General features: G+C 33.7%; 2 protein-coding genes across 51 annotated transcripts; one reads left to right on the forward strand and one right to left on the reverse strand.

The window, feature by feature from the left end:
• Positions 1-5,108: 5,108 nt before the first annotated feature.
• On the reverse strand, positions 5,109-9,403 carry LOC102619879 (adrenodoxin-like protein 2, mitochondrial). 50 transcript variants are annotated; one of them, XM_052433721.1, is made up of 7 exons: positions 9,207-9,396; positions 8,969-9,028; positions 7,805-8,747; positions 7,000-7,105; positions 6,566-6,615; positions 6,379-6,470; positions 5,893-6,309 (listed from the first exon to the last, which is right to left on the reverse strand). In XM_052433721.1, exons 3-7 carry the CDS (start codon positions 7,805-7,807, stop codon positions 6,195-6,197), a joined length of 366 nt encoding a protein of 121 aa, XP_052289681.1. In that variant the 5' UTR covers positions 7,808-8,747; positions 8,969-9,028; positions 9,207-9,396; the 3' UTR covers positions 5,893-6,194. The 50 variants fall into 50 exon arrangements, 10 of the variants coding, with proteins under 10 accessions (XP_052289681.1, XP_052289685.1, XP_052289684.1 ...); XM_052433725.1 differs by lacking the exon at positions 7,000-7,105 and having other exon boundaries at positions 7,806-7,921; positions 8,963-9,028; positions 9,207-9,403; XM_052433724.1 differs by lacking the exon at positions 7,000-7,105 and having other exon boundaries at positions 7,806-7,921; positions 9,207-9,402.
• Positions 9,404-10,509: 1,106 nt separating this feature from the next.
• LOC102619589 (protein SMALL AUXIN UP-REGULATED RNA 10) lies at positions 10,510-12,512 on the forward strand. Its single transcript, XM_025097165.2, has 3 exons — positions 10,510-10,991; positions 11,371-11,914; positions 12,124-12,512. The coding sequence occupies exons 2-3, from the start codon at positions 11,461-11,463 to the stop codon at positions 12,150-12,152; spliced, it is 483 nt and encodes a 160-aa protein (XP_024952933.1). The 5' UTR covers positions 10,510-10,991; positions 11,371-11,460; the 3' UTR covers positions 12,153-12,512.

Here is a 12,512-nt window from a genome sequence, read left to right on the forward strand (position 1 = left end):
TCGCATTAATTTACTATGATCATACCTTCATTTTATTCGGACAGAAATATTGACATGATAGTTTGAATGTCTATTTTCGAGATTGAATTACTGTCAGACTAAATGGTTAAAAAATAAATTTGTCTATTTTTAGAAGATTACGTCTACTTTAGTGGAGTAATTAAATCAATGTAATTAACTATCTATTGAGGACAAACGTAAGGGGTATGTCTGTCGTTTTCCACTTAAGCATATAATAAATAATCCATATGCTTTCGGTAATTAAAGTAGGAGAAATTTTACAATATATCAAAGGTATCATGCCAACTATATAACAACTAAATGATGTTACGAAATATGTGTATTTATTTTGAAAGATCATCTATATTAAATTTAATTACAATATCATACGTGCGTCAATTGGTTGTGTTACCTATGATGCATTATAGAATTTCTTTCAAAGTGGGGAGAAATTTTAAATTTAAAAAAAAAAAATTATAACTTTAACAGTAATTCGTTGGTAGATGATTCACGTGAATTTTATTGTTAGCTGGGGCTTTCGTCATGCATTTAAAATTCATGCCAACGTTGCCTTTCAATACGGAAGACGACTACATTTATATCTTTGTCATTAGTTTGAGAAATGCGAAAAGTTAAAATTGATTAATCGATGCCATTTATTCTGTTGTTTTACAAACTTTGATTGTAAGTCAAGTAGTTAATACATTTTGAGCTAAAAACGACAGTACGTTGCGTTTATAATTTACGTTTTTTTTTTCTCTAATTTTTATTTTATTTTTGTGTGCGCAATAAAAAGTGGACAGCTGTTCTGTTGTTATATGAGAGGAACAGTATTAATAAACAATATATAATTCTTCTAGATGATATTGATTAAAGCTTTAGATGTTTTTTCGTGTCACCGCCATTATTACTTTGATGGGAGAAGAAATAAGTTGTAGATATATAGGTTTACAATTTCTCCTTGTAGATTTTGAATTTTATTTATGAGTTATTTTTAATACAAATCCTTTTTCATTAATGCTCAGAAGCACAACTAAATTCAATGCTTGATACAAATTCGTTTTTATCGTGCTTAGTAATCCATTAACATAATTTTTTTCAAATTAAACACGCATGACGCATCAATCAATGCCTGACACGTTTCTTCTTTTTTTTTTTTCCTTAAATTTTTGTTGAACGACCAACTTTCTTACCAGCTATTTTGGTGTCGTGCAATATTATTTGCAGTACAAATTTACAGTAAATCTTTTGCGTCCTTTTATCTGTCTATTTGTACTTCTCGCATGGTTGTAACTAATGAGCATTTGCAGTACAGATTCTAGGCTCGGTTCTTTTTCAGCAAATTTGGATTGAAAACAACACCAAACATAAGAGATATCATTGCTTCTTTTTTTTTTTTTTGGGGGGGGTATACTAACATCATCCTGAAAACTACCGAAAGAAACCTTGACGCTAAGTTCATTAATTAACGATAAATAAATTATTATGTAGACAGGGGCTTATTAACTTCTGGGTTTGACTGATTCGAGCTCCAAATTTTGTTGACAAACAAGGTTTACTTATTTATTTAGGTGATAAATATAAGTAAATTAGTGATTAGACAAGTAAAATTCATCCTTAACACGCACAAAAGAATGTTTAGAATAGACTATGGTTCAACTTGCTTATAATAGCAGGTAAAAAGATAAAAAAAAATAAAAAATATAGAATGTAATAAAATAAAAACCCTCGTTCTTCTTGCTCTGTGGTGTCCACATTATGAATACGAGTCATCTACACGCACACGCACAAGCTCATGTTGATAAACAATTTGCAAATAAACAAATAAGATTTGATTAAATGGGACTGACCGACTGGAGATCGATCTTTGTCTATGACTGATATTTGATATCATGTAGTGGTTGAAATGTAAGAGTCGCGTATGTGTCCCAACTACATTCATCGGGATTGAGCATTTCAGGCTTCCAGCTGCCTTATATTTAACACCTTTTAAATGAGCCTCTCTCTCTCTCTCTCTCTTAATTAAATAATTAACCTCCGCAAATGATTAATGCACACTCAACTGTTCACGACGAATTTTGTTATTGATTCATTGTTACCTATGTATCTGATTTGATCTCCATATAGGGCTCGTTCAAACAGTATCTGATTGTTGGTCCTCTTTCCCTAATGGTCGATTTCATTTCGATTTCCACCATCAGTTTGAAAATTGAGTGTTCTCGAGTATCTATCTTCTGGGAAGAGACAGAAGAAAGATACAAAAGAGCCAGCGTGTGAGTTGTGACTCGATGAGCACTGAATCTTTCACGATAATCGTTAGATTGATCTGACAGTTTAGAAAAAGAAAAAATTTGGAGTCGGTTATTTCCTGCTTAAGTTTTTCGTATAAATAGATATTTTGTCCATCTTTATAATAGTCATTAATTTAGTTATTCAATTATTAGTATGTTAAATCAAATTAATTTATGTGAACTATGTTTATATAAATCGATGTGTCATCGTGCAGTATTAGTTGGACGAAAATTTTATATGACCTTTTTTTTTTCTTTTTTTTTTGTGTGTGTGTGTGTGTGTTTTCATACAATCAATACTATTATGACACGATAATTTATTCAACATAAAATATAAAATTTGTGGCTTCTTACTTCTTAATTATAATTCATACATTCTAAAGTATATTCTTAAATATAATTAAAATCTCTAGAGTATTAACAAAACTTGTCTATTTTGATCAAACACTATTTTAAGCATTTGAGTGTCTCTTGTACATATATTATCAAAGTTCAACGAACAGCCGAACAAGAGAGAAAGAGAGACTCAGCAAGAGGAAAACCTATTTGATTTAATATTCTCCAATTCAACGATTAGCCTCCTTCAATATTATTGTTTTATCGAATGATTTTCTTTTTAATTTTTTTTTTTAATAAATAGTACAATGCCGTATCAATTTTTACCCAATGATTAATAATTGCGTGGCGTCTTGATGTTGGATTAGTCAAAAATTTTCCGCACCATTCTTTTCATGAAAACTGAGGAACGAAAAACGTGGCTGCCAATGAGTTACATGTGGGTAAAAATTATCAGAAGCTGGCAAATCGCAGTCATTTTCCATGCAACAACTAATAACTTTTTCTTAATTTCAACTCTATGACATCACCATAATCACAAGCGTCGGAGTTTAAAAAAGGCTTGAATTTATTGTTAACATTCGTTTTTCTTCTCATAATTACGTAATGATTACTGTCTTCTAACAGATTAATTAACATTAAATCTTTAGTAAACGTCTTTTAGAGAGACGACTCTCATTTTCAAGATGAGTAGGAAAAAAACGTTCTGGCTTGCTTAGGTAGCTAGAAGCCGGAGTCACAAGTAATTGAGTTTGATGTTGAATGATCATGTGTAAAAAAAAATTTTAAAAAAAAATTAATTATAATTCAAGGGCGGCCGAACCGGATGTTGCCTCATTTTAATTTGTAATTGGATCCACCAACTTCTTATGACTTTGTGTGTTAAATGAAAGCCACGGCCGACGGGCACTTGGTCTTTTTATATTGGAAGCAAGTATTATATATGTCTGGCGATTTCCAGATTGAGAGGTGAAACTCAACCAACTTTGATGGACTTTTCAGAAAATTACATTTGCTCTTTATCGTATTATTCATTGCACTTTGCTTGGATTACGTGACTTCACACTAATCAACTGGGAATTTCTTTATCTTAATTAAAACAAAATTTGATTATAGTACTGAATTTAGTGTCAAAGATTTCTTAGTGGTGCGCATGGCTGCTGATTTTGGTTTTGGCTATACGTTGAAGCAAATCTGCTAATTTTTTTGGCAGTTTTTTTCTCAGCTCTTCTTGAAGTGGGAGATTAAGTGATGTATTTGTGTCACGAGAAGGTCCAATATTTGTAATTGTAAGAATAAATTGTTTTCTGTAGTAATTAATGGGATTGTAATGAGTTCCATTTTCCCCATGCTACTAAAATTTTTACATTTTGATGTTATGCTTATTACTAATAACAGCGTTTTGTATCCATTAATGATAAAATTTACGTAACGTTACCTATTACAAAAATAGAGAATTCCATAAGGTTGAGAAGGAATTAAATTGCGGTTAGGCTAAATAATTGGGAGAAAAAAAAAAAAAGGTAGAAGGAGACTAGGGCCATATTGAGTATAGAAATTACCATAAATAATATTTAAAAGTAATATAAACTAAATATGAAGTACTTGTCAGTTCTATAGAGATAATATTGCTTATGCATAAGAGACTCCGGACTCCCCATATGCATTTTTGATCAATTCCACCCAGTTGACAAAAATAAAATAGAAAAGATTTGGACAATCTATCTTCCTACTAGTTTCGAGCATTGACTCAAAAGTTTTTTGAATTCTATCCACTATTTAAATTTAGATAAATGCAGTTTTTATAAATATTTCTTGAATTCATCATGGCTTCATTACATATTTTCTTATCATTAATCAATTTTGCATAATGACAACAATCCAGTAGTCCTAAGGAACTTGGTCGAGTAATTTTCAAGTAACTTCATTTAACTAACTATCTGAAATCAAATCTAAAAAATATCAGAAACTAAAAAAATAATTTAGGCATGATCCATCCCATACCCTTTTAAAAAAAGAAAAAAAAGTAATAAATATATGAATACCATTCTACATCCTCCAAAACACTAATCAATCTCAAATTTCTTTTTAGTCCAACCCAGTACGAAATCTAAATCAAATAAAACGTCTTGGTGGCGTCTACAACACCAAAAGCTTTCTCCCAATACAAATGCACTTACTTCCTAGCACGTATCGGTCATTTCCCAGAAGCTACAATGAAATAAAATTTATTTTACATTTTTCCTCTCTAAATGCTATCATCTATCAGCTGCTTCAGATCAAATTCACGTTAGCATGAAATGAAGCAAATGATGAAGCTGTACTTCTAATGCCATGGAAAACAGAATTAAGCGAAATCACATTCATGTCATAAGCTGTCTTCATTCTACCGGGTTCTGTATGGTGTCTGTGTAATAGTGAAGGCATGCTTTCTTAGGCAGCAATCAGGCAATTTAGGTGTAACTTGCAAATCAACCAAAAAGACTGAAAATTTCTGTCAACTTCAATCAAAATAGTGACACTTGTCGGGTACACACAAAGACACAAAAAAAGGCACGAAAACAACAACCTTTCAGTGACAGCACCGCACAACCTGAAGCAAAACAAAGGTACGAGCTTAGAAATTTCGGCTACTCAGTAGATACTTCATAATTAAGTAAATGACATCTGATGTTTGTTAATTCTACTCCATTTTGTGGTTACTGTTTAACAAATCTCAACTTGCCATATGTACATAAACAATTGAAAATCAGCCATAATAAATAAAACCCGAGCTACAAAATCAACCCATTCTAGATTAGTGGCTTCAGACTCTCAAGCTCTGCCAACTGGACGAGAATCCAAACGTAAGAAAACTGAAATAAAGATCAAGGACTAATCTTTCAGCAAGTTTCAAGTCTAACGAAAGAAAATTTGGTCCACCAAGTTATAATGATGGATAATTTATTGTTAGTCACGAAGTCATCCAATCCGGTGCCACTGGAAATGCAAAATCCAAATGACCTGTCAAGTAACTAGCATCCAGACTCCAGATATTGATGATTATAATTATGTGTGTGCATTGATTTTGAACAATAGTTTCGACTTGCTTCAATAATCATAACAATGTTCAAAACAATGCGCATCACCGGGCAAAAGCCCACAGCCTTGTAAATTTATTAAGTGGAATATATGGTCAAGCCATCAAAGCCCATCTCATATATGATTTTCTGCGCAAATGTCTGCTGGCTCAAATTGAGAATTATCGAAGCATCAAACACAAATGTTTGTTGGCTCCAATTGCGGCCATTTATTTTAAATTTCACCATATATATAGTAAGTGGAAAAATGGAAGCTTAACTACGGAAGTTGAAAGATACAATGTTGTTTAAAATGCTAAAGACTGTCTTCTGGAATCATTTGATCTATAATGTTAATATCACATACTTTTATTAAGCCCCTAATATAATACAAAAACAATGATTAGGAATAAGATGTCTCATGATCCAAAATGGTATAGGAGCTACAAAAATGGATGACAACATCCTCTACACTCACCATGTACTTCCCACTGGTGTTTTATCAAGTCTAGCGTGGTTTTGGTACAAAACCATCTACAGCAAAGTTTCGACTGGCAGCAGGAAGGGCCAAGCAAATTCCATCAAGTTCAGGCCTTGCTACTATTTGACATCCCAGATGTGACCTGAAAAATTAAAACCATAAAATCCAATCCAAGTTGAATGTCAAAAAAGTTCTTATTGCAGGATAGTACCAGAACTTACGTCTCTGTAAGCCCAAAAGCAAGATCCAACATGTCATTTCTTCATCAGTTGGGTCTTGTAATTTATTGTAGTAGTCCATGTCCTAAACTAGATTCCATAATTAACTACTCATAGGAACATATTCTTGAAAATATTAGAAGGAACGTTTGCTTTACACGTATAAGGCCAGTAGTGTACCATCACAATCACATGACATGTTGAGCAGGCAAGCGAGCCTTCACATGCACCTGAGGTGAAACAAAGCAGATCATTAAGTTTTAGCAACCATGATGTAGGACTACAAGCTGAATAGCATGAAAAAAATTCATCCATGTTGCCCCTGAAAATTGGTTCTGAAGTTCCAAACATGGAGAAAACTAAGATACCAACCACCCCGGCGCACATCACCCCACATCCCAGCCCCACCCAAAATCCTTTCCCCTCTTCCTCCAAACAAGGTGTACATAACAAAGTTGAGAAATTAGAGAAACTCTGGATTTTCTGCGGTACTTTCTAGCGTTAACCGTTATGAAAACAGACTGAAACTGAAATACCAGGAGATACAGAATATTAATTAAAGAAGAAAAATAACAGCATAAAACACAGAACATGAAAAGCATCGGAATCCTTGCCTTCGAGTTCTATATCATTTTCATGAGCCACTTCCAGCATAGACACTCCAACTGGGACCTTAATGTTCTTTTCTTCTATATCCTTGTCAACAAATGTCACGTTTATCCGGCATAATAAGCTCTTAAGTAAGAACAAACACTAAATTATCTAAATTTCAGAATAAAACTAGAGGAAACTTATAGCCATAGTGCATTTTCAGGAAAGAGGATTGACATTCTGTCCCTACTCCCTAGAAGTAAAGAAGTCATTGTGATAGAGTAAAATGCTAGAAGGTACAATGATAATGAAAAAGGCGTACTGCAGCGATGAATAAGTAATATAAACAAAATCAAACATAAAATGCAGTGACACAAGTTCCTACTATTATTATTATTATTTCCCTTCCCGCACCCCGTCTCGCCATTAATTTTTGTTTCCTCACATTCATTTTCTGTACTACTCTGTAGCAGCTAGCATGGCTTTACCACCAAGTACTTTTGTTTGCTGCATATCAAAGATTCATTTAACACTGGCAGGCCGCTTCAGTGCAAACATGCAAAGCATGTGCGAGGAGTGTCGAGTCTTTAACACAGAACACATTCATTACATGTTCTAGTTCATTTAATGCATAGCATTAACAGGAATGTAGATGCAGATCATTTACATTATTGACAGACGAAGCTATAAATTCATTAACAAAGACGCCAAAAGGAAAAATAAAGTGAAAAGGAAAATAGTCCTTGAAACTATCTTACATCTTAATCTACTTCCTCTGTTAGTACATATGAGTTAAGAGGGTATCTCAACTTCAAATCAAACAGCTTACATGTCTTTCTGTATGCTGCTTCCATGAGAAGCATTGTTTTCAGCCGTGGTAGAAAATTGTGGATACTTCTGAAATAAGGACCCCTGGAACACCCTAGGGTCTGACTGTAATTTAATCTGTTTACAATAAAGAAATGGAACAAATACAGTTAAAAAAAAACAATTTCCAGATTGAATAATTAATTCCAAGTGTCAATCACCTTGCACAGCTTTTGGCAAAGAAAGAAGAGGAAGTTCTCACCCAAAGTTCTCAACTCATCCTTTCTCTTTCTATCTAACTAAAGTAAAAATTAATCTCCTCAGACGAACTAGTGCACCGGTTGCACCATGATTCATCTACTAAATCATTTCAAGCCATAACTTGATGTGAGGAAAATCGTAAATTCTGTGACTAAAATACTGGGTATTCTGCGGTTATTCCAATCCATATGTGCAAACCAGGTTGTACATTTTGTACCCTGTCGCTTAGAAGCCAAAAAATAGCTGCAGTTTCTCGCCTATCTATCTACCACTAGGCCATTAACAAAATTGGAACATGTTATTTCAGTGACACTTTAAAGAACCAACAAAATGGGAGTACTCAGAAGCCAAAAACATAACACTGTTTCATGTTGAAGATAACAGTACACTATATTCTATTCCTTATTCTTCTTTTCTTGTTTCAGATTCAGTATCTGAACAATTCATGTTGCAAAGTTATCAAAACATCTACCAGTAATTCCGATTAGTTTCCTTGGTTTAAAATTCGATTATTTTTACATGAGCTATGAAAAGCATGGATGAGGCCGGCAATGATCACATTAGCCACTTTTAATCAATTATGCGAAAAGAAAATGCACAACAACCAAAAATTGGATAGGATGCTGAAACTAAAGATTAATAACTAAGGGTCGCCAATGTTGACTTGTACATCCTGTTCGAGATATATATGTACATGATGCGCCTGTCAAGAAAGCAAAAATTGAGATGAAACTGATTTACGAGAAGTCAATTGTTGACTTTGCTTCTAATTTTTAAGAAAGCGGAAAAAAGAAAATTTAAAAAAGTTATTTTTATTGATTAACTAAACTAGTTCATCAAAAAGAAAATAAACACACGAAGAAATAACAAAAATTGTGAGACAGAAAAATAAATCAAGGTTAGAGATGGAAAGCATACACAAACCTCTGGAGAGCTCTTTAACCATAAAAGCTCCAACTCTTTAAAGCCTAGGAATTAACATAGCTGTTGCATTTTTGAAAGAATGAATTAGTAATAATAATTAACTGAGCCTGATAACAGAAATGAAACCGCGGCAATATGAAGACAGATAAAAAAAAAAAAAAAAAATCATTTGCAGTATTCAAGATGCTAAAAAGCCAACAGAAACCTAAGACGCAAAGCAAGTAAAAGCTTTTATTACCCAAAAGATTCAAAACAGTCGAAGAAGGAGAGCTTCAGGGCTTTCAGTTTAGTATTTGAGAAGAAAATAAAATAACTTTCGAGAGCTTACGAAGAGAGATGGAGAGAAGAGAGCAGAGCTTGCCAAAATGGGCACAAAAATGGTTGCGTTTTGGGTTTTGTTAAGGGATCGCCTTTTGACAGCCCTCAACGTTTCTTATTAAACCTCATTCTCAATGAAATTAATTAAAACAGTTAATGACAAATTAATTTCATTTTTTTTTAATTTTAAAAGGAAATCACTTAAATACTATAAATAAATTATTTTTAACAAAATTTTTACATCACCCTATTTCATACTTAAAATTTATATTTTTAATTTTAAGTAAAAAACAATTATTTAAAAGAACGTTATTAAAGTCTAAAATTATTTTAAAGAAAATTATAAGTAAACAATTTACAATTTTAGGATTTTTTATGTATTTTATAAATAAAATTTAAAAGCAATATTTTTTAAGGTAAAACCTTGTACAATGATGGTTAATTTTAATAGAGCAATAATATGTATCTCAATATTTAAGTCCCAACTGATCTATTAGATAGTAGTTAAGTAATTTTACTAATTATAAAATTTATCATCTAATAGATGAGAGACACGTAGCATTGAGATTTAAGTTAAAAATCAAATATTGAAATATCTGGTATTATTAATTTTAATACATGAGTTTGTACTTTATAATTAAGTTGGGGCACTTGAGAAATAAAATTCAAAGGGGTGTTGTAAGGATTTTAGAAAATAGTCTTGCTGTCACATAAAGCCTGGACCAAAGAAACTATCGGACCAGTCTGGGCCCAGGGGAAAATTCTAGCCCAAATTTACTCCGCGTGTTTGTGGCTTACCGTGGCCGGGAATTGACGTGACGGTGATGCCAACAGTGGTGCCCATGCGCCCGTGCGGCCGTGCCTCGATCTCCTATTTTTTGTCGCATCAATATGAGTAAGTTAACGTAACTCGGCATCTATTTTCCTAAAGGAGCCCCCAAGTTATAACTTACGCCATATACAGCGACAGTCTCATATTGGTGGGACCCGCGTGATTTTTGAGAATTAAAAAAAAAAAATTTCCGGCTTTCCGTCCGTTTATAAAAGCACTTACAATTACACGGAGGACGGGCCGGGGCGGGCCCACGGAGATTCGTTCGAATAAGTGGGCCCAAGTAAAGGGTGCGTGAGTTGAGTAAGCAAAGCGAGCGAAACAAGCGAGTGTAATAATAACAGACGACCTAATAAAGTAGAAATATTCCAACCAAAAATAAAAAATAAAAAGTAAAAAAAATAGTGAAAAGGCGTAAAGCAAGAGAGGTAATCGGCTAATTGATCGCTATAGATTCGCTTTATCTCTCGCTCACTCAAAATCGATCTCTTTTGATTTCTTTAGACTGATAACTTCGCAAATTATATCCCATTTTCAAAACCAACGGTTTTTTATTTTCATTTCATTAAACGAAACCGAAAAAACAGAAATGCCCGCAGGTTCGGTTAAGCCACTAAAACACAGCTGCTGCGATCATCCATCAAAGTATTAAAAATAATTTTTAAAAAATTAAAAGAAACACACTCAAAAACAGAAAACACAGCCCGCCTTTTGATTCTAAAAATAAGTTTTTTTTTCTTTTTTTTGGGTATTTGATTAAGCTTTCGTGGAATTGAATCTCTCAAATTCGAAGAGCTGGCTTCTGCATTTTCCACTTTCGAAGCTCCAATGGCCGATTCTTCTTCTTCTTCTTCTTCTTCTTCTTCTCCTCAGGTGAGATGACAACTTTTTTTTTAATTCTTTTAATTAATTAGTATTTTGGATTTTCTTTACATTTTTGCTTCTGATTGTGGATATCTACCCGGATTCTGTTATGATCTCTTTAATTGATTACTTTCTTGTATTTTTATCTATTGTGAAAGCGATATTTTTGTCTTTATATTGGGTGCTGTAATTTTGACATGTTCAATTGGATGGAAAATTGATTTGGAATTAACCGAATGTTAAATTATCAAAATAAGAGTGAAAATAAGGTTTCATTTTGAGACAACGGCTGCAAATTAACCGATCTGTACCGTGTCAATTTTCGTGCAAGTAATTTTTCGGCTCTGGAATTTTTAAATCTCATGATCTCTTAGTTTTATTTTTGTAGCATAAGAAGATCTGATGAGAATTTGTCTGCAATCAAACACTCGGAATTATACCCTGGGTTTCATTTGACTATTGTGGGCAATATTTAGCAATGGATGAAAATGGTGGCAGCAAGTTAAATGGGATCCGGCAGATTGTTAAGCTCAAGGAAATCCTCCAAAAGTGGCAATCTGTCACCCTTAGCAGCCCAAAACCGAGCAGCTCCCAGTCTAGTCCAAACCATGGGGGTATTTCACCTGTAATCAGTAAGAGGCTTGCAAATGTTCCCTGTGATTCAGATGAAGAGAGCTGCTACAGCCCTGAACCGCCGCATGATGTTCCCAAAGGGTATTTGGCAGTTTATGTGGGGCCGGAGCTTCGGAGGTTTATAATTCCCACCAGTTATCTTAGCCACTCTTTGTTCAAGGTTTTGTTGGAAAAGGCGGAGGAAGAGTTTGGTTTTGATCATTGTGGCGCGCTCACAATCCCTTGCGAGATTGAGACCTTCAAGTACCTCCTCAAGTGCATAGAGAGCCATCAGAAGGATCATTCAGATGACATCTCAGGTATATTTACGTTTTCCTATGTTTTCTTTATGTTCTTGTTACCATGTTGAAATCTTATTGCAAGGAAGTTGTTACTCATTGGCATTGCTTCAAAATGGGTCCTTGTTTTGGTTTCCAATACATTCAATGTGATCCTTTTGAGTTGTTCATGAGCTTGCTGTTATCTGTTTCACTGAAGTGAAGATTCTCTGTTTTCTTCCCCTTGGCAGCTGAGGATGCAGTGACCATTGAAGAGTAAGTAACCGTGCTGGTCTTGATAGCGGTCTAAGGCTTTAGGGTTGATTTTTTTCCTTTTTCTTTTTTCTCCTCTGGTGTAAAGCATAGTCTCCTTTGTATGCAGATATCTCTCTCTTTTCTTTTTTCTCATTGTAAGTGAAGCCATAGGAAACAAATTTGTGTAGTTAGAAAATTTCCAGTGCCCTGGAAGAATGGTTGATTTGTTATGGAGAATGTTTAACCTCTTTATTCTTTTTATTGACATGTGACCTAGGTCTGTTGTTTGATTGAGTTTCAATAAACTTTCACAGACTTAGTGTTCTGACAAACAATGGTATATTATTTGCATAATCTTCTGAACATTGATAACCAAATTTAGAGA

This window comes from Citrus sinensis, chromosome 9 (genome assembly GCF_022201045.2).
Source record: "Citrus sinensis cultivar Valencia sweet orange chromosome 9, DVS_A1.0, whole genome shotgun sequence".
NCBI classification, from domain to species: domain Eukaryota; kingdom Viridiplantae; phylum Streptophyta; class Magnoliopsida; order Sapindales; family Rutaceae; genus Citrus; species Citrus sinensis.

Excerpts from the sequence above, each read along its gene's own strand:
- LOC102619879 (XM_052433720.1), bottom strand. The coding sequence starts at position 6,772 with ATGTGCGCCGGGGTGGTTGGTATCTTAGTTTTCTCCATGTTTGGAACT. Across the intron at positions 6,471-6,565 it reads CATGTCATGTGATTGTGATG|GACATGGACTACTACAATAA; the intron begins GTACACTACTGG and ends AATCTAGTTTAG. Across the intron at positions 6,310-6,378 it reads TTACAGAGACGTAAGTTCTG|GTCACATCTGGGATGTCAAA; the intron begins GTACTATCCTGC and ends TTAATTTTTCAG.
- LOC102619589 (XM_025097165.2), top strand. The coding sequence starts at position 11,461 with ATGGATGAAAATGGTGGCAGCAAGTTAAATGGGATCCGGCAGATTGTT. Across the intron at positions 11,915-12,123 it reads TCATTCAGATGACATCTCAG|CTGAGGATGCAGTGACCATT; the intron begins GTATATTTACGT and ends TCCCCTTGGCAG.